Source organism: Gopherus flavomarginatus, chromosome 4, assembly GCF_025201925.1.
Source record: "Gopherus flavomarginatus isolate rGopFla2 chromosome 4, rGopFla2.mat.asm, whole genome shotgun sequence".
Taxonomy (NCBI): Eukaryota; Metazoa; Chordata; order Testudines; family Testudinidae; genus Gopherus; species Gopherus flavomarginatus.
Window position 1 is genome coordinate 55,343,456 of NC_066620.1, and position 21,773 is coordinate 55,365,228.

Below are 21,773 nucleotides of genomic sequence, written 5' to 3' on the forward strand. Positions count from 1 at the left end.
ACATTTTAATCTGGCCCTCGAGCTCCCGCAGGGGAGCAGGGTTGGGGGCTTGCCTCGCTCCATGCATGCTGTGGCTCCACATGGCTCCCGAAAGCAGTGGCATGTGCCCCGTCCAGCTCCTACGCGTAGTGGCAGCCAGGGGACTCCACACACTGCCCCCGCCCTAAGCGCCGCCCCTGTAGCTCCCATTGGCTGGGAACCGTGGCCAATGGGAGCTGCAGGGGCAACACCTGCAGACGGAGCAGCGTGAAGAGACGCCTGGCCATACCTCTGTATAGGAGCCGGAGGGAGGACATGCCACTGCTTCCGGGAGCTGCTTGAGGTAAGTGTCACCTAGAGCCTGCACCCCTGACCTCCTCCCGTGCCCCAACCCCCTGCCCCAGTCCGGAGCCCCCTCCTGCACCCTGAACTCCTCATCTCTGGCCCCACCCCAGAGCCCACACACGCAGCTTGAGCCCTCACCCCCTCCTACCCCCTGCCTCAGCCTGAAGCCCCCTCCCACACCCTGAACTCCTCATCCCCAGCCTCACCTCAGAGCTTGCACCCCCAGCTGGAGGCCTCACCGCCCCCTCCACCAAGCCCCTGCCCCATCCCAGAAACCCCTTCTTCACCCTGAACCCCTCCTCTCTGGCCCCACCCCAGAGCCCGCACTCCCAGTCAGAGCCCTCATCTCCCCTCCAGGCCCCCTCCTGCACCCTGAACTCCTCATTTTTGGCCTCACCCCAGAGCTCACACCCCCACCTGAAACCCTGACACCCTCCCCCGCTTGAACTCCCAATTCTGTGAGCATTCATGGCCCGCCATACAATTTCCATACCCAGATGTGGCCCTTAGGCCAAAAAGTTTGCCCACCCTGATCTAAAGTGTTGCAGGATTATGGTATAAGCACGTGTATCTACTTCCTCTCCTCCTTTACACAGATATTCTTAAAGCAGGGTGTAGGGTCGACAGTATTGGTTAGCCAAACGTTTTCCAGCTTTCTTTAAGAGAAAATTTTCTGGGGAAGTAGATTGAAATCAAATAATGGAGAAATGTATGCAGCATAGTTGCAGCCATGTTGGTCCCAGGATATTAGAGAGACAAGGTGGGTGAGGTAATATCTTTTATTGGACCATTTTCTGTTGGTGAGAGAGACAAGCTTTTGAGCCACACAGAACTCTTCTTCAGGCCTGGGAAAGGTATTCTCAGTGTCACAGCTAAATGAAAGGTGGAACAGACTGTTAAGCATAAGTAGCACATATTCTAAGGAACCATTCAAGGTAGAGTGGCCTGTTGACAGCTCTGCAGTCCTAGGACAAGAGGAGGCGGTTAGTGGGTTTCAGATTGTTGTTTGAAACAAACCATAAATCCAGTGTCTCTGTTCTGAATACCTGCACAATACTTTCAAAAGATAAGCCTGGAAGCTTAAAGTCACAACTCTGCTAGATGCTAAAAATCACAGACTGAACAGAGACACTAGATTTATGGCAAGATTTCTATACAAGCTTGAATTTGTATTATTACCCATTGTGCCATGTGCATCTGAACTAGACTGTAAACTCATTAGCGATGAGACTTTGTCTGTGCTCAACACCATGTACAACATAAATGTCAGTGCTCAAACAAGGGTCCATGTATCCACACTTTTCAGGTTTATGTATCCAGAATGTATAGGTGAATTCTTTGCAGTGTGCTGAAAAAAATCTTATTCCCTATTTTAACATTTAATATTTTCCACTCTCCATGGCTACATACTTCAGCATGGAACACTATAACCTATGCATGAGATTACTCAATAGATACTTTATATTTGCTTGTAAACCAATTGTTTTCTGTGAAGTCTCTCTCTCTGAAGGTCCATCTTCATGCAATATAACCAGCAGTTGAACATTTAAAGAAGAAAACCCCAGCTGTCTTACAGTACAGGCGAGTCAGAATTGGAACAGCCTTACGCTCATATTAAGATGTTTTTCTCAGTGGGTAAATTTGGGACAATTCAATTTTCAGAAGTGGTTACATTTATACTGAACCTTTCATCTGAAGAATCCCATCTACACTCAATATCAACACTGAAATGCAGCTACCTATGCCAGTGGTTCTCAACCAGGGGTACATGTACCCCTGGGGGTGCACAGAGGTCTTCCAGGGGGTATATCAACTCATCTAGATATTTGCCTAGTTTTACAACAGACTACATAAATAGCACTAGCGAAGTCAGTAAAAACTAAAATTTCATACAGACAATGACTTGTTTATATCGCTCTATATACTATACACTGAAATGTAAGTACAATATTTATATGCCAATTGATTTATTTTATAATTATATAGTAAAAATCAGAAAGTAGGCAAATGTTTCAGTAATAGTGCGCTGTCACACTTCTATATTTTTAATGTCTGATTTTGTAAGCAAGTACTTTTTAAGTGACGTGACACTTGGAGGCACGCAAGACAAATTAGACTCCTGAAAGGGGTACAGTAGACTGGAAAGATTGAGAGCCACTGACCTATGCTACATGCTGAATAGTACTGGGAAGGAGAAGTTTTGAACAGAGATCCTGGGGACAAGCTTCCATTCACATGACAAGTACTATGAGATCTTTACAGTGAACTGCACGGAACTCAAGTTAGTTACTTTGGAAGGTTGAAGGGTGGAGTTGACCATGGTGAGGTCTGAACCTATGGCTGAACTTGAGGATTAGCTTTTCAAAACCATCCTCTTATTTTCAATAGGTTTTGGTAGAGAATTAGTAGAAATTTCCAAGTAGTCTCCTATCTCCAATTCCAATAAACATCAACTTTGCATTAGAAGTCCACAGCAGTATCCTAGCTCCCACTTCCTGGGTTGGCAGGCGCTGGGCTTGATGACAAGATGTTGCATTCAGTCCTCCAAGGCAGAAGGGCTGGAACATTTTGCAACACTTCAGAACAACTCTCAGTTGCTTCAGGCAAACCCTTCAGCTGGTGGCTAAAAGTGTTTAGATGGAAGGATGTTTGTTTGCGATGCAGGAGATAGAAGGTGTGTAGTGTGTGTGGGAGAAGACACCCAGGAGGGCCTTATAGCTCTAGTAGTGAAACACAACCCTTCCCCACCCCAGGAAAGGGATGGGTGAGAGCCACCCACTCAAAAACACATACCTCTATCCTCACTGTGTCTTGTATTCAGGTATAACAAGTTTGAACGCATGCATATAAAAGAAGTAGTTTGATCACCCAGGTACTTTAAATATAATCTGCAAAAAGGCTTGTGTCCTTTTCTGTTTATGATGTAAAAATATGCCTGAAAGGGTATGTCTCCCATAACCTTCCTACATACTACCACCTTCACCTGGAGAGGGTGTGCTGTTCTTGTTTTTTTACATTAGAAATGCAGGGTCTTTATCTAGTTTCGAAGACTTCATGGTGACTGGAGAACTAGTGCAATGACTAAGGCTACGAGTCAGTCATGGATTCCGTGATTTTACAATACCTCCATGACTTCCTGAAAATTATTATAATTCAACCCCACGCAACAGGGCTAGGGCTCTCAGGGAAGGGAATTTTAGTCAGACTGTTTAAAACACTTGCATCTACCGAAACATATTGAACTTTAATGCCTAACACACACTTGGGAGTGTTGAATCTTTAAAAAAATATTCCTTTCTTCCATCATTTAAAGAGTGAGAGTAGCTCAAGACTTCTCCAAGATCCCCATAAATTCTCCAGCTGAATTGGGTGCGGAAGATGAGAGGGAGGAGGTAAAACCCAGTCACAATAAAACATTTTCTTCCCCCAAAAAGCTTTTCGGGTCTTCTTTGTATACAACAAAACGGCACAAGCCCAATTTTTAGGAGAGACTTCACAGGTCCCCTTTAAAAAGAAATTGTTAAAATTACAACCCCATCCCCCATAATGTGTCCTCAAAACTGAGTCGAAAGAAAGAAAGAAAGAAAGAACAAAAGAATGAATGAAAGAACAGCCCTCACTGTGGCTTCAAGGAGCCAGTAACTGACAAAGTAACTAGGTTGTTTCAGACCGGCTGAGTAAATGGGGAGAGGCTTATTTCCACAATGCTATTATACAAGAACAACGTGTGAGAAACGTATTTGAAGCAAGTCAGAGCCCTAGTTAGAGTCTAACTCTTGCACGAGTCATGACAGGAGCAGACATGTTCCAGTTTCTCTTCACATTTTACCTTCCATTATGAGATTTATTAATAGCCCACATACATTCAACCATAACACTGCTTACAATTTCAAGTTTTGTTTTTTTTTTTCCTGCAGTCCTCTTTCGTGGTTTCCTCCACATTATTCATGGAGTTTTTAAAGACCCATCCCTTCTCTAAATACAAGCCTCAGCCAATTTTCCAATTCAAGAAAGTTTGACAAGACTCTTTCAGAGCCATCAACACACTAGTCCCTTAGTAAAAGGAAGAGGTGCTTCTGAATAATGTAAAACACTTTTCATATCTTATTACTAAGACAGCATTGTTATGCTATACCCTTTACCTAGGAGAGAGAAACACACTGCAGTAGGAACAGAATCCAGGGCTCATGCTGGGCAGAGTAAGGCATTACCCACAGAAGGAATCCACAATTAACAACTTTTTTCCACATCTGCCTCTTCCTGCAGCCCCAGCACACCCAAGTCTCCTGCTGATCCCAACAGGAATTACATACACATAAATAACTATTGCTGCATAAGGTCTATAGCTGGAATTTGTATGTAAACTTTTATAATTCCACCATCAAACGTCTTGGTGTGACAAAGATAGCAGACCCAACAGATATACAAAAGCATTGTATGCACATTCTTATGAAGGAATGAATCATCCCATTAATTTGTCCTAATTGTGAACATAACATAGGACCTAGCATTTTCAGTTTAATTCTCAAGTAAAGCAATTTTTGATCACCTATCATATCAATCTTAATCACTATGTTAAAAAAAAGGTTGGATGCTTCTTTTAATGACTCTTTATTACCAGTTATTTCAATGTTGTGTCATACTGGGCCCTGCAATTCTTCTACGATTAGGTTGAATGATGCTATACAAACTATAACTTCAAAAGAATGACCTCTTCTAGTATAGATCTCTTTCCAAATACTCACTTTGGTGATGGTCTTTAAAATCGCAAGTCGATCCACAGGTGGTGGTAAACCCACATAGAGTGTTTTATCCAGTCTGCCAGGGCGCAGAATAGCTGGGTCAATTATGTCTGAGGAGAGGAAGACAAAATATAATCCTGAAATTAGATGCAGTACTAGAAATGTGTGTGGAATAAAAGAAAATGTCTTTAAGATACTGTTTCAATGGTACCTCATACCAATCAGGTTAAAAAACAGAAAGAGATTGAATGGTTGGAGAAATTATAGTGAAAGAGATTTTATGTATACACCTCTACCCTGATATAATGCTGTCCTAGGGAGCCAAAAAAATCTTATGTTATAGGTGAAACTGCGTTATATCGAACTTGCTATGATCCATCGGAGCACACAGCCCCACCCCCACGGAGCGCTGCTTTACCATGTTATATCCGAATTTGCGTTATATTGGGCCACATTATATCAGGGTAGAGGTGTATATGGTGGACATGTGCAATCAGAGTTTTGGGATGCAGTCCCATAACAAAATATCACAAATTGCTGGATATGTACTACCAAATGATCCACTGGAAATCCTCCTGGGGCTTTCTAATGAAAACGGTCACAGAAAAGGAAATGAATTAATCTCTCCTCTGCTAGTAGTTGCTTGGTTATTGGTAGCCTATCATAATAGCTCAACCACAGCTCAACGGAATGATTACAAAAAAAAAAAAAAGGAGGCTGTGGTTGTGGAAAATTAACACACCAATTACATATCCAGCAAGACGGACAGAGAGATACTTAGCTATTTGGTTACCTTTCAGTCAGTACTCAGATTAAGCATATTCATCTGCAAAAAGAGGCTGCACATGTGCCCAATTTTTTGAATATTAACATTTGATAGACATGCCTGGTTTGTTAAATGTGTATATAGCCATTTAATTCAATTTAATAAAAATCTTTAAAAACAATATGATGATGCTCCCTCTGTAATATGGTACCATCCTGTTAAACAGAAAACATCAATGATCACAATCTTGTAAAAGGTCTCTTTAAACAAAAGCTAACCATTGTAGTGATTGTTTTGTTTCTGATATTTACCCAGCAAGGATTTGTAAACTACGTAAAAACTTCCTAAATAAAATAAAATAAGATAAAAAATAAAATAAAATAAAGCGTGCGTGGAAGGCACAGCAGACAACATTTGAAGCTCTGAAGCCCAAAAAACAGTTTGCTAAACAACTGTTACTGCCACCAAGTGGGAACCGACATTGTCTAGTTCACAGTCCACTCACGTGTCTGGTGTGACATAAGCGTAAGTCTGCCCCTCAACTATCAGTTGAGCCTACTGACAGATATAGGCAGCTTTTTCTTGTTCAGAAATATACTGAGAGAACATTTGTCTGGCACACCTGAGGGTGCTGACATAGCTGAACAAGGAGTTCCACATGAATTCACAAAAGGAAAAAATATTTTCAGCTTGTTCTCTTAGGGGTAAGGAAAGAATTCTCGCCAAATCAACTATAGCCGAAAATGTTTCAAGTAATATAAAAGGTAAATTAAGAATCAATGTTCATCTTCGCAAAGTATAGTTATGCAGGTGAAAACACTTTTTATTATTCATTTGCATTGCTATAGGATCTTACTCTTCTGGAAGGTAACAGAGGAGATGAAAGCGGCAAAGAGTTCTGTGGCACCTTATAGACCAGAGGTCAGCAACCTTTCAAAAGTGGTGTGCTGAGTCTTCATTTATTCACTCTAATTCAAGGTTTCGCATGCCAGTAATACATTTTAACGTTTTTAGAAGGTCTCTTTCTATAAGTCTAGAGTATATAACTAAACTATTGTTGTATGTAAAGTAAATAAAGTTTTTAAAATGTTTAAGAAGCTTCTTTAAAAATTAAATTAAAATGCAGAGCCCCCCAGACCGGTGGCCAGGACCCGGGCAGTGTGAGTGTCACTGAAAATCAGCTTGCGTGCCACCTTTGGCACGTGTGCCATAGGTTGCCTGCCCGTTATAGACTAACAAACCTATTGGGGCATGAGCTTTCGTGGGTGAATACCCACTTCATCAGATGCAGAGCAGATGAAGTGTTCTTTGAACACATTAAAATATTAGCTGGCGCTGCAAAGCACCACATGAACTTGGTCTCCTGAGAGGCAGTGCAGACCAGGGACTCCAGACTTTATTTGATCTTGGAAGAGAAATGAACATGGCAATGAGAGAAACTGGAATCCTTCATGCAGTTAAATGTTCGCAGAAGGCCATTCACTGTTTTAAAGTACTGCTGGAATCTATAGGAGCTTTTAAGCACCACAGGCATATATGTAGAGTCTTCAAACACAGCAGGAGTCCATAAATACTAAAAACCTATTGTAGTGAGAGGGAAAAAATGGTCCAATAGTTAGGGTGCTAGTCTCAGGCTTGGGAGAGACCCAGCTCCACTACACACTTCCTGTGTGACCACAGCCAAGTCACTTAGCCTCTCTCTTTGCCTTCATTTCCCAGCTGTAAAAAAGGGATAATAGCAGTGCCATACCTAACAGAGGTGTTGTGAGGATAAATACAGTAAAGACTATTAGGTGCTCAAATATCCAGGTAATGGGGGCCACTTTGCATACAAGATTATTAAAGTCTAAAAGTATTTATTAAAAATATAAATTTCTTTGAAGACCCGTAGGAAGGTTTAGAAAGGATGCAAGGAAACATAGCTATTACAAACAACTACGTTACCCAACACAACATGAATTCAGATAGAACGTGGTAAAGCAGCGCTTGGGGGGAGGGGGGCTGCGCACTCCAGCAGATCAAAGCAAGTTTGATATAACGCGGTTTCACCTATAATGCAATAAGATTTTTGGCTCCCAAGGACAGCGTTATATTGGGGTAGAGGTGTATATACTAATGTTACAATTAAGAAAACTTAATATTAAAAAGCCTGGAAAAGATCAATTAATCCAGACAAAGATCCTAATACCCTTATAGTTCATATATGTACTTACAAAAATTCAGAGGTGTGAAAAATTTTGAGAGGTGCAAGATAGGTTCATACTAGCCTAAAAAGATCCAGCAGCACATGAGCTCTTCATGGGGTAGACTCTGTTTTCTGTGTATGTACAGTACTTAACACAACGGAACCCCAAAGGAGACTGAGGCATTTGCATGCTACCATAATTAACTACTACTACTACTACTAATAATAATCCTGAATTTAGAATTGTACTCAGTTTTGTGCAAAAGGTTACAGTTACATTCGGTGTATTAAATATCCTTCACCTCTGAGAGAAAACTGTGATATAAAGAGGAAATAAACAGGTCAAAGACATGTTGGCCACCTTTTTCTTCTAGCAATACCATCAACAAACCTGTGTTTTTCCAAGATACAGCAGTCACGCATCTATTTTAATAGACTGTGCATTCAGATGTCCCTAAGTAGTTAATGGCCATAAGTTCACCTCTTGTGAATTGAAAGGCTGGAGAAATCTGCTGCTAGATATAGATGATGTGGGTAAAGCGGCACAGGCAATTTATCCCTATTGCTGAAGAATCCTGGTTTCTTTCAAATCATAGACTAAAGAAATGTATTAGATGAAATCATAGTTGGGTTTTACTGTAGTTTGATATCACAGATAGTGAGGAAAAAGGAAAGGAAGTATATCCATAGCCATGGCACACAGACACACCTCTAGTTGCGTTAGCTACTGCAGGTATAATGCTGGAAGGACACAGACTGAAGACTCTTCATCAGGGCTGGCTTTATGACCTGCGGGGCCTGATTACAATACTTGGTGGTGGGGCGGTCCGCTCCAGGTCTTCCATGGCACCAAAAGGACCCCCCGCCACCGAAATGCTGCTGAAGACCCCCAGAGCAAGGCCCCTTTAGGCATGGGGCCCGAACCCGGGGAATCTTCATCTTCTTTGCTCTTCATCAGGCAAGGTAAGGGTTAGCCAAGATTGGTGTCCAGTCCTGCATTTTTCCCCTTATTCTTCTAAACATAGGGCTGCCAACAACATTATCCTTTTCTGGCACAAATACACTTTCCAGGTTCTATGTATGTGTGTGTGTTATGGGGAAAGTTATGCCAATTTAAGAACAGATGACAAGAAGTCATTCCAATAGCTAAGAATTGCTTTTAGTGCAATGGTATCAAACACTATGCACTTTTATTCGACTTTCCATCTGAGGATCTCAAAGTGCTTTACAAATATTAAATTAAGCCTCACAGTTCCCCTACGTGGTAAGTATGATTCCCATTTTAAAAACAGAAGGTTAAGCACAGAGAGGTTAAGTGACTTGTCCAAGGATACACAATAAGTTTGTGACAAAGTCCAGTAAAACACTCAGCTCTAACTCCCACTTACTTTAACTAATAATCTGTACTTCCCTCTTACCCTTTCTTCAGTCACTGGCCCTTAAGTGATCCTGAAAACCTCAATGATTACACTTCTGTAATGGGGAAAGAAAAATTTACTCAGTGTTCAAATATCCCCCCGAGGTGTTGCTCAGCATATGTTTAATCATTTTGGAGAACATCCAACCCTTTTCCATTAGTATCTCACATCATGCAAATTACAAAATGTGCTTACACAACAGAGACCATAACTACGTGACAGAGCTACTTAAAGAGCTAGGACAAGAGTCAACAAGGTTGTGGATAAATTTAATACTCAATAGAATGCAACAGGTTACTAATTACATTAGTCTACAATATTTGAGAAGTCGTCTGCTTCAGAGATAAAATGTGATATTTATTATGTATTTTGATGTGCTGAATTCAAATATGACAATTAAAACAACTGATTGGCTACTGTTTCTAAGATATTTAAGTTTTTACATTTTATGTCTATGTATATTGTGTAGATAGTAGAGTTTTAATCATAAATTGTAAACCTAGGTCTCTTCATGTGTTTATGGTTGCTTTACATGATAATATTTCACTTGTCCTGTTTATGTAACACTTTAAAAATCAGCAAAAGGGTTATAATAAATAAAATTTATTAGGAAACAAAAGGCAAAAAACTATTATGTACATAGTTTAGTCCTATTCAGTGTCTACTCGGCGCTTCTTGGCTTGTCTCTTGTGTTCATTAAATGGAGCATCTCTTGTCACTGTTCAGCAATAGTCTGCAAGCATTGATGGGCTCCATTTGCCCTGATAGCCTGCCAGGAGATTCCACTGCTGTAGTCTAGAGCCCAACAGCTCTGCCTTACTCTTGGGTAGTTCCAAATCCCTGACAAGGTCATTCAGTTCACCTTGTGTTATGAGCTGTGGTTCAGAGGAGGAGGAGGATGGGAGAAAATGTGGGTCCTGTGACATTGATGGTTCAGGACCAGAAGTTTCATCCTCTTCCTCGTCTGACTCAAGTGAGAATGATTCTGGTGCATCAGGAACCGGCAGTCCTTCTCCGTGGGGTACTGGGCGTATAGCTGATGGAATGTTTGGTTGCACAAGTGTTGCAGCATATGTGTGGGGCCCACCTCTTGTCCCGAACTCCAATTTTTCAGCCAAAAGAAAAGTGATAGGCTTTCTTAACCATAGTGGTTATACTGCGCTTTTGTGATGCAAAAGTCACTTCACCACAAACATAGCAGAAGTTATCTGCACTGTTCACACAAGTACAAGGCATCTCTGCTCACTTTGGCTAAACAGAAATGTGTCCCTTTGCAAAATCAAATACTGACAAATAAGAGAGCACGACACTGTATGATTTCTAGAGCTGATATAGGGCAATTTGTTCAGCAAAGTGATGTAAGCTTCGTTATGATTGCATCATCCATGACTTCTAGGAATAACATGATGCAATTAATATCATCATGTATGACGCAATACCAGCTTCAGATTGCATCATTCATTGTTTTGCCTAAAAAACAAGTATTGTCCAAACCCAGTCATAGATTTATTCATAGATCCAGTCAAAGATGTATTTTAGTCATTTCTGGTTTAAACTGAGATCCCTTCCCTTTATAACTCACTTATCCTCTGCCATTCCCAAGTCAAGGGTCGTATATACTGACCCAATAGCATACCTTGAAAACTAGAGCCAATCAACAATTTTAAGCATCATTTTCATTCTCAGTGACCCAGAATTAGTAAAGTTGGACTACATTTATTTCAGAAGCATTTTGGCTGTAGAGCAGTGTTATTGCAGATGAAAATCCACAATGGTGTCTATAGAATTTTGGAACAATTCAAACCCTACTTATAGCAATGATTCTTGATGTTCTTGTAAATTAAGGCCTGGGCTACACCACAAAGTTAAGGTTGGCATCATGTGACCAAATGACAGAGGGCACAGGAGATGCACAGCGTTTTACAGAATCCCCTGGATCAAGTATATGTACAATAGTTTACCAGAGGGTAACATGTAAGGTCTCTATCAAAAGCCAGTAGCCCACTAGTAGTCAATCATTTCAAAATGTATATATGAGTAATATGTAAGGAGTTATGTATCTATTGTGGAAATTATGTTCTCAAAGCCTTGAACTTAAGGCAGGTAATCAAGCGGTGATGTATTAAGCAGGTTCCTTTCAAGCAGGAAGTTGCACACACTTATCTCCCTGTCTGGCCCCACAGGAGACATTTTATGGCCTTACACACTTGGGTCACAATGACCCCCACTGTGGATTTTCCAACTCCAAAATAATTGCTCAGAGACTGACAGCAATTTGGTGTTGCACAGTTCCAGAGCATGATTGCCACTTCCTTCTCCACTTTCAACGCTGCTTATTTTGCTGTCCCTGCACCAGAGGGCTGGGGCAAGCTTGGCACCCATCCCCAGAAATGTGTCCTTTTGCATCCAAAAGTTCTGCAGCTACTTCTTGCTGTTCCAAACCTGCATTATGAGATGATCCCATCAATCAGTGCTCATTTCTTGGGTCCAAAAATGGCACTTTGCCACATGGAGCTGCTTTGTGAATGCCATCAGCAACCTAGCATTTTGTGTGTAGTGTCCATCAGCATCCAGTTGTGCTCAAACATCTCTGCATCACCCTCATCACAACCCCAACTGCAGCAATACACCCTCAAGCTGCGCAAATACTAGAGAATTGTGCATTCTCTATTAGCAACAGACAAGAGAATTGTGCCGAGGTCTGCAGGTTCCATGCTCCTGTCAGAGAGATGGTGGATACCAACACGTGCCGTGTGGACTATGGGAGAGTTTTTTAAAAAATGGAGCAAAAATTAGGAGATGTGAAAAGTATGATGGGGTGTAGAAAGTGACATGGTGGGAATTTGACCCTATCTCCCACAAATCCCTGGGCCATGTGCTACTGTGCCACAAAGCATTGCAAAAATGTCCCAAAAGGGACTGCACTGAATGGTAATGTGAGACACTGTGGGGAACCTACCCAGGATGTGCCACACTTTACATCAACACAAGCACTCCTGGTGAGTATGTGCCATGCTGACACAAGCAGCCCAATGTGCATGCGCTAGAGCAATACACAAACTTCAGTGTCTGTAACTTGTGTCAACCAAACTTTGTAGTACAGACATGGCAAACATCTTCGATCCCAGATTCTGGGAAGGTAGTGGAGTGAAAAACACAATACAATTATTTGACTCCATCTGGGCTTTAAATGCCTTTCCCTGAGATAGCACATCTGCCTCTTTCACACTCTGAATTTTTTGAAAAACTGGGAACTCTTAAGGCTTAATTCTCTTTAGATTAACTAGACAGTTTGGCTTTGGTTCCACATGCAAAGGGAAAGAGATGCAATTAAGTTTAGGGTATCGAATCTCTGCTATGATGACAGTAATCAGAAAGCTTTAAAAGAGTTCTTCAAGGTCATTTGGTATGTTTAACAAGAACTTCAGAAACATCCTGTATTTAAGAAGAAGTTGGAAGTCCTGTTTTAGAACCCTTAGCATGTGACACCATTATCATAAACAGATTTCATAGGACTGGTGAAGAATAAATCCTTCTCTTCCATGTAAAGTAGGAATCAGATAGTTCCCATGGGCTTTATATTTTAAAAGTTTTTACAAAAGATCAGTATTTGTCTCTATTACCAACAGCTCTACAGTATTAAAGGAAGTTACAGTCTTACTTTTATGTCTGGGCAATACTGATACAATTAAACTAAGGCCTGCTCTACACACAGATTTTGTACCAGTATAACTATTTCAGTTAGGGATGTCATTTCCCCCCAAACAATAGTTATACTGATACAATTCCTAGTGTGGTTGCAGTTATACCACTATAAAGGTAATCTATATCTGCATAGCTTATTCCTCTTTGCATATGGGAGGAGCTATACTAAGATAAAGAACCTTTATACCAGCAAACTGCATCCACACAAGGGGAGAGGATGCTGCACTGCTTTAACTATACCAGAATAGTTAAAGCAGAACAAACTGTATGTAAATATGACCTGAGTAGCAACCATTTGTCCTTTACTATACTGGAGGCTTGATAGTCTGCCATGATACATGGAACTGAAGAGACAGGAAATTTTTTGATGTGATCTTTCTATCATAAGGATAGTAAGCTAGAATTTCTGGATTCTTGAACAACTGCAAATTGTGTATTTATAGTTGTCTATTTTCTCTGAGCAATTCCAACAGAGATTCTCTCAATTCCACAAGTCAGAATAATCTATGAAACATTTTGAACTGATTCAGTTTAAGGATCAAACCCAAACAACGTTAGCTCATTTTCTTTGTTTGGTTCAATTCTCACATGAATTCCAGATCTTTTCACCAAATACACTTTAAATAAATGGGTCTAAATGGGTCTTATGCCATGTAATACATTCATCCATGAAGCCTGATGAGCTAGATGTCTCAATCTTCCTAAGAACTCATTAACTAAATACTTGCTTTGGGCACAAAAGCTAATTTCAAGGTTCTGTAGATACAATAATTGATTTGCAAATTCTGCCAAGATGTCTTAATCTATTAATCCTATTTTTTTTTCAGCTGTAACACATCCAAGAAGTCTAATATCTTCATGAGTTTCTTTCTGCACCCAAAATATTAGCTGGTCATTATCTTTAAGTGATTATATATAAACTGAGTACTTTACATTGTGCAATTATATTCTGCAGTGTTCTTTATTCAGTGTTCTATGTATGCAGTGCAAGGGAATTAAAGGGCTCATCAGCGCTCAAGGTCTCCCATTGTCATCAATGGGCACAATGAGGTAACAGCCTCTATGCAATTTAAAGAGTCTCCTGAGACCTTGCGCTAGGGAAAAAAGGTTACTATGTGCCCCCAAGACATAAGTTCCCTTTTGGAACTGCAAATAATGTACCCGAGTCACAGAGTGCACTTTTCTAATAGCCTTTGCTTGGAGTACATTAGGTATACTCAGGAAGTACTGCTTGTTTCCAGGTGCAAATCCCAAGTACAAAACCCTGCCTTGGAGCCCAGTTGATGCACTGCACAGGTAACAGCTGATAAATCACTTCAGTGAGACAAAGGAGTAGTGAAGGCAGCCAAGTCTATGGGGAACATGAAAATAACCTGGAACAAGCCATTAAAGCAGAACAGAAGAAGTATTTGTACTCTTCAGCAGGAAGAAATGCAAACCTGTGTTCTTCAGAACAGCAGCATTTACACTGCCAAAATACCTTCACCCTACAACTCACTTTTGGAGGAAGACTGTTCATAGTGAGTGAGAAAGTCCTTTTGGATCCAGATTGCACATTTCATTTCAAACAACAGATTTCCAATATTATTTATCTAGTGCTAAAGATATGTGGTACTGAACTGAACTGAACCCAAGTAAGAAGTTCTCTGTTTGGCAGGGTTAACATTGTAGGGGCACAGGCAGATGATATGCCTGTTCTTTAGGTCTGGACATTTGACAATTTACCAGATAAAAACTGAAAATTTAAAGTGTGCTTTGACAGTTACGGGAAGTTTGTTTAATAGATGTAAGGTGTCATGGTGTGGTGGAATGCCCCCATTGTCTCATAAGAAGTACTTGCTCAAAAAGTTTTCAACAGCATAATAAAACAGTGCCAAGTGGGGATTACAATTGTAACGAGTGCAGAGACATGTAGTTACAAGAGACAGCTGCCCCTGCCCCTTTTGTATAGCTCTGAGACCCCTCTGGAATTACCCCTCCTTCAAGCACCCTCAGACTCAGAATCATTCATGGAAAAGCCTCACTTTGGGGACTCCATGGCCCATGCTGCTCCATCCCTCCACCCAGCCATGAGTGCAGAGAAGAGATACCAGAAACTCAGCTGGCAGGAGCAGAGACAAGCACTTGCAGAAGGGATCCTAGGGCACTGATGAGACCAGACTGCTTTTTTCAGGTTTTATTCTGGACATTCTTTCCCCCGCCTTGACTGGTTTTCAGTTTGTTTCCCACTCTCACTGTCTCTTTACTTCAGCCTTACTCATTATGCCTTGCATGGTTCCCTTCTCCCCAGCTACCTTATCCCCCGCTCCTCAATGTCCCCTCTCCCTTCCTGTGTCTCTGTTTATCTAATTCCTTCTTAACAAAACCACACTCAAATTAAAAACCCCAAACACCCAAAAAACCTGCGGAACTAACACAGCATTTACAGACCTTCATATTGTTCATTCTAAGTTCTCTCTCTTTGTTCCCACTCTTTGCCTTGTCCATTGAGACTGAAAATTCTCCAGGACAAGGAATGCCTCTTACTCGGATTGTACAATGCCTAGTAGAATGGGACCCAGGCCTCAGTTTGGTCCATAAGTGATTTTATTATACAAATAATGTAATGAGTGAGTTTAAGAAGCGTCATGTTAAACAAAAAGACAGCAGTGTGTGCATTAAGTGGGGAAGCTGTTGCTAGCATATATGAAAGTCACCCAGAGCACATCTACACAGCAAGCAGAAACCCATGGCAGCAAGTCTCAGAGCTATGGTCTACAGACTCGAGCTTGCACTGTGGCACTGAAGATAGCTGTGTCAATGTTTGGGCTTGGGCTGAGCCTAGGGCACTAGGCTTCAGAGCCTAAGTCTCAGAGGTGAAAGTAAGCCAGTCCAGTATGCTGTGATTTAAAAGGGCCATGATTTAAAGGGCTCCTCCAGTGGTGATTTAAAAGGTCCCAGGGCTCCAGCTGCTGCGGGGAGACCCAAGCCCTTTAAATCACCACCGGAGCTCCAGCAGCCAGGCTCAGGTGGGGATTTAAAGGGCCCAGAGTTCTGGGGAGCCCCAGGCTCTTTAAAGCACCACACAAGCCCCGCTGCCAGAGCTCCGGCGGTGCTTTAAAGGGCCTGGGGCTCCTCACAGCGGCCGGAGCCTCTGACCCTTTAAATCATGAAAGGCCCCGCCTCTTCTGGTTGAGGCCACGTCCCCTGCTCAGGACTCCGGCATACCGGTAAGTCCTTTAAGTTACTTTCACCCCTGTTGAGGCTTCAACCCAAATATCTACACAGCTATTTTTAAACACTGCAGTGTGAGCCCAAGCTCTGAGATTTGCTACCATAGGTTTCTGCGTGCCGTGCAGACATACCCCAAGATTTCAGGGGTCAACAAACAATGGGGACAGAGTGCCAGAAACATGACCAGGATGAGAGGAAGGCAACTGAAAAAACAGAATGTGCTAGAGTTCTTGAGAATAAGCTTTTTTGGGAGCGGGGGTGTGTGTGAAGAGGGGAGCGAAGGAAGGTTATGGAGTGAAGAAAGGAGATAGATGAGATGGTATATGGAAAATCTGGTATAAAATATACAAAGCCATAAACTTAAAAACTTAAACTACACAGATGAGTGGCAAACAATGTAAGCAGAAAGAAGCATGCACTGTGTGCTCTATTTCTAATCCTATTTTTTAAATTCCAAGGACCTAATTCAAAGCCCACTGAAGTTAATGGCAATTTTTCCACTGACCTCAATAAGCTCTGGATCAGGAACCAACTGAGACAGCTTTATATCTGAACAAGTTAACTTCATTTTACATCCTGTCAGTTGTGACAACTTGGAACAAACTGATGTCTACATGAAACTTGGTCTATGCCAGGGTCTTATTCTGAACAACCACTATGCTTTTATGTACCCAAAAAGGTTAGTTGAAAGACACCTGACCTAATCTGAATATTAAAGAATGCAAACACAAAATACAAGCAAAAAATTCATACCTGCTTTAAGTGTCACAGTCAATTAAGCCTTAAATTAGATTACATAAATTAAGGTTTTAAAACAACCTTAATGTAGAAATGTTTTCTTGACATCTCTATGAAATGGTGTTTGAGTTCACATCTCCTGCAGTGTTTGCAACCCATACCTTGTATCATTTTGTTAGTAAATGAGAACTAGAAAATGACTCTTCATTGTTCAAGCAGAGAGAAACATAAAGTAGTAAACATAAATGGTGAAGAGTTAGATATTGAAAGTTGTTTCAGTTATAGTAAGCTAAGACGGTGTTAACAACACAAGTATTAGTACTTGTTTTTAAAAAAAAAATATATATATATATATATATATATATATATATATATATATTTTTTTTTTATATATATATATTTTTATATATATATATTTTTATATATATATTTTTTATATATATATATTTTATATATATATATTTTATATATATATATTTTATATATATATATTAAACCTGAGAGTGCCTTTGTGGAAAAAATAGCAAGCTTGTTTGTTGTTTGTTTTTTATTTCTCACCTGGCCTGTTGGTAGCCGCCATAATGAAAACCTGCTGACGATTTTCCAGACCATCCATCTCTGTTAGCAATTGGTTTACCACACGGACACTGGCACCTGCCTGAAAACAATAATGTGGTTCAAGTAAAAATGCAAGCAAGAATGTGAATCATTTAAATACAGAAAAAAAGTACTTATTAGTCTTCCAAAATACCACACCAAGATAATGCTTCTCTCACAGCACTTTGACCAAGATTCATTCCTGACCAATTCCCTCATCTCCTTTACGCAACACCAGCCCAACTTCATGTGTCGCCCCACCTTTGTACTTGGCACACATCTCAGATGTAACAGGTGACAAGCATCCTCCTTCTCATTAAATTAAAAAGCAAAAAATGAGGACAATGCTATCCTGTGAAGCACTCGCTACTTGAACACCCACCATTCTGTTTGTCTTGCTTAAATATAGACGGCAAAAACCACATATACATTTTGACCATCTCAACTCAACTCATAATTAGTAGAACCTCAGTTAGGAACACCAGAGTTACAAACTGACCAGTCAACCACACCCCTCATTTGGAACAGGAAATACACAATCAGGCAGCAGCATAGATTCCGCCCCCACACACAAAAAAGGCAGCAAATACAGTACAGTGCTGTGTTGAACTACTAAAAAACACCCAGAAAGCAGCATTCTTCTTCTGTATAGTAAAGTTTCAAAGCTGTATTAAGTCAATGTTCAGTTGTAAACTTTTGAGAGAATCACCATAACATTTTGTTCAGTTACCAACAACCTCCATTCCAGAGGTGTTCATAACTCTGAGGTCCTACTGTACTAACACCCCCTTATAGCTACCACTGTTCTAAACTCTATTGTATACTACTCAACACATGCTTTAAAATTACAAGATCTTGGACAGGGATTCTATTAATGAAAGTAGACTTACAAGCCTCTCAAAGTGGAATCCTATTGAACTTTGCTTTTCATGAAAGTTAGGCAAAGAGCAGTGGCTAGAAATATGCTTCTATTAGCAGACCAATAGAACTAGAGACGACAAGGAAGAATACGTGGAGACATATGGGAATTTCTAGGTGGGGGACAAGGACTCAATTACAAGAGGAGATTGTTCGGTGATTCTGCAGATATCTACCTGGTTGTTTTTTAAGATTTATAATTTTATTCAGAAATTAAATATCAAAACCCATCAACCTGCCCAGATTTGACAGATAATCAAATAAATGGTAGAAATTTCCACATTATTGTAAAAAGCAAATGGAGACACCTAAGATGATAGGAATCCCAACTATACACCACAAGAATTGTAGCTCTGATACTGGAGCATAGGCAAACAGCACCAGTTTCCCTTAGCTCAATCACTGCGTGACAGGGAGTTCTCAGAATTATGCTGAGGAACTATAGAGAACTAGGACCTGATTCACTACTGCATTACTCCAGTTTTATGCTGATGTAATTTCACTGAAGCTACACCAATATAAAAACTGGAGTAACAAAATGAATCAGGCCCATAGCGTTTATATTGATTTGGGCCCCAAATCCATGTCCTACAGAGTTCACAGTGCAGGGCCTGGCAGGGACTCGTCAGCCTGGCTCTGCTTTGCAACGGTATAGATCTCTGCACTTTCCAAAGGTGGGGTAGGAACAGGGGACTTGAGGCAAGCTGCTCAAACTTCCTCATTCCTACCCATAGGAAGGAGTTGCACTCTACCCAACCCACCGATGACAATGCACAGACACAGTGACTCCATGACTACACAGAGGGCATGAAAGCTACAGGCAGCTGTAGAAAACTTCAAAGGGGCTACATGTTTGAACATCTATATAGCAACATGTCTGTGCTCATCCAAACAAAGGTGTGCTCTACGCTTAAAATTAGCCTAATTTCAGCCATTGCTGTAGCTGCTGTAGCCCACATCCCTAGCATACATGAGGAAAGCTGCGATTTGCACTGGTGGAGCTCACTTTGGTTTCAAGCAGAGGTCAGCTTCACCAGTGCAAATTCCTGCTTTCCTTGCATGCATGGGAATTTGTGCTGGTGCAGCTACACTGAGGACTTAAATAGGAGCTAATTCCACATGTAGACAATGCTCAAGTTTCTCTTCCACAAGGCAATCAAGATAGATGGGTTCCTCTGGTGAAGCAGCTATGAAGGCCACATATACCACTCTGCTCCTGCCATAAAACATTTCCTTTATTGGTTGGGCCTGTACAGACTTGGCATACATGACATTAAGGAGCTTCTGTTCCCATTGTTATTGCAAAAAGGGTTCAGGATTTGGCCCTAAGTTAGTCACTATACTAAATTGCAAACAATTTTCCATTATGGCTTTCCAGTGAAAAGGGATATTGTGACTCCCAAACTAATGTATCTCAATTGGAGGAATTTTCCATAATCCAGGAGCCATGTGCATATACCTATGAGTACAGTCAGGGCCGGCGCTTCCATTGAGGCGAACTAGGCAATCGCCTAGGGTGCCAGGATTTTCGGGGGGCGGCATTTTGCTGGGGGGTGGGGCGGCAGGCGGCTCCGGTGGAGCTGCCGCAGTCGTGCCTGCGGAGGGTCCGTTGGTCCGTGGCTCCGGTAGATCTGCCGTAGGCATGCCTGCGGACGGTCCGCTGGTCCCGCGCGGCTCCAGTGGACCTCCCGCAGGCACGGCTGCGGCAGCTCCACCGGAGCCGCGGACCAACGGGCCCTCCGCAGAAATGGCTGCGGCAGGTCCACCGGAGCTGTGAGAGCGACGTGTGGGGCGACAAAACGGCCATGCGCCTAGGGCGCGAAAAACTCTAGCGCCGGTCCTGAGTACAGTGATCAGCAGGAATAGGTATTGTACCCAATTACATATTTGGTGCTTGCATTTTTATCTTTGGCTTAAATATATGGCAACCCTGAAATTTAATTATTGTTTCTGGGAGACAGCGGATTTACATGGCATGTCTACTGAATGGTCTCTGAGGAAGGGGCCAATGAGACAGTATTTGAAAGTTTACACAATACACTCCCCACTCTGAAACCCACAACTGAGTGAAGTTACTTGTGGAGATGTTTTCATACTCACCTCACGGTCTGATCTCCGAGGACACAAAGCGTCAACTTCATCAAAGAATATAACGCAAGGAGCTGAATTTCTGGCCCGCTGGAATACCTGACGTACAGCACGCTCACTTTCGCCAACATACTGAAATAAGCAAGACATAAAACTCAATGAAACTATGTGAGACATCTACATTTTGCCTGACAACCCCAATTTAACCCATAATTTGAGGGTTGCCAGTTCACTCCATTTAAGTCTGCCACATCGTTTTTTTTAATTGAGGACAAATTTACATCTGAACTGGTTATCTTTGTGATGTCTCACAGTTACACATGCTCACATTTGATAAGATGTTACAGGCAAGGATCTTCCCTTTAAAAAAAAAAATATATATCTGCGGTGTTTTGACTAAGAATTAATATTTAAATTCTTCATGGATCTTCAGCTGGTCACACCATTTTAGTTATCAAAGTCATCCACAGATTTGCTTCATCTGAAGTTCATATTGTAATTATATGAATACAGAAAGGAACAATTGAAATAGAAGTGAGAGGTTCACTCAAAAACAGTCATTTGCACACACACAAAAAGATGTTCAAATTCTGAATAGGAATTCATTTACCATTTTTACACTTTGCACTCTTATCTTCAAAACTCTCAGAGTTCAGGAGTCAAAACAGTTTCTCTTTGCAATTAAGGAGACCGGGATACCCACTATAGCAGATTTCTCTTTCCCTGCCAAAAGGCATCTCTTTCAGCGGACTTGAGGAAGCCTAGGACAAATCGATCAAATCCACTGTTTCTAGTTCTATTTCACCCACTACCGATAAGCAGTAAGTGTTACACTCCTCCAACTCTGCTCTGAAAAACTAAGACTGAAGCCATTGTGCTCAACATAAATCTCACTTTTAATCAACTGTAGCATATATCAAAATTTAATTACTGTAAGTGTTTCTAAGCCCAGTGCTTAGAAATATGAGAGACTGAAGCTTCAAACTAGTGTTAATCATTGATCATAAAAAGCAATGACATTTAAGCAACGTATCTTGAACGTTGACAACTTTTCTGATATTTAAACCTCTATTAAAAGT

General features: G+C 41.2%; 1 protein-coding gene across 3 annotated transcripts in view; it reads right to left on the reverse strand.

The window, feature by feature from the left end:
• Positions 1 to 21,773, reverse strand: part of NVL (nuclear VCP like) — a 68,462-nt gene that overhangs the window by 12,900 nt on the left and 33,789 nt on the right. For 2 of the 3 annotated variants that reach the window (XM_050948489.1, XM_050948488.1), the window contains 3 exons: positions 20,707 to 20,826; positions 17,650 to 17,749; positions 5,070 to 5,176 (listed from right to left, as the gene is read on the reverse strand). In XM_050948489.1, coding sequence (XP_050804446.1) covers positions 5,070 to 5,176; positions 17,650 to 17,749; positions 20,707 to 20,826 — 327 coding nt within the window. Of the gene's footprint in view, positions 1 to 5,069; positions 5,177 to 17,649; positions 17,750 to 20,706; positions 20,827 to 21,304; positions 21,456 to 21,773 lie in introns of those variants that run through there. The other variant, XM_050948490.1, reaches the window with a different exon arrangement.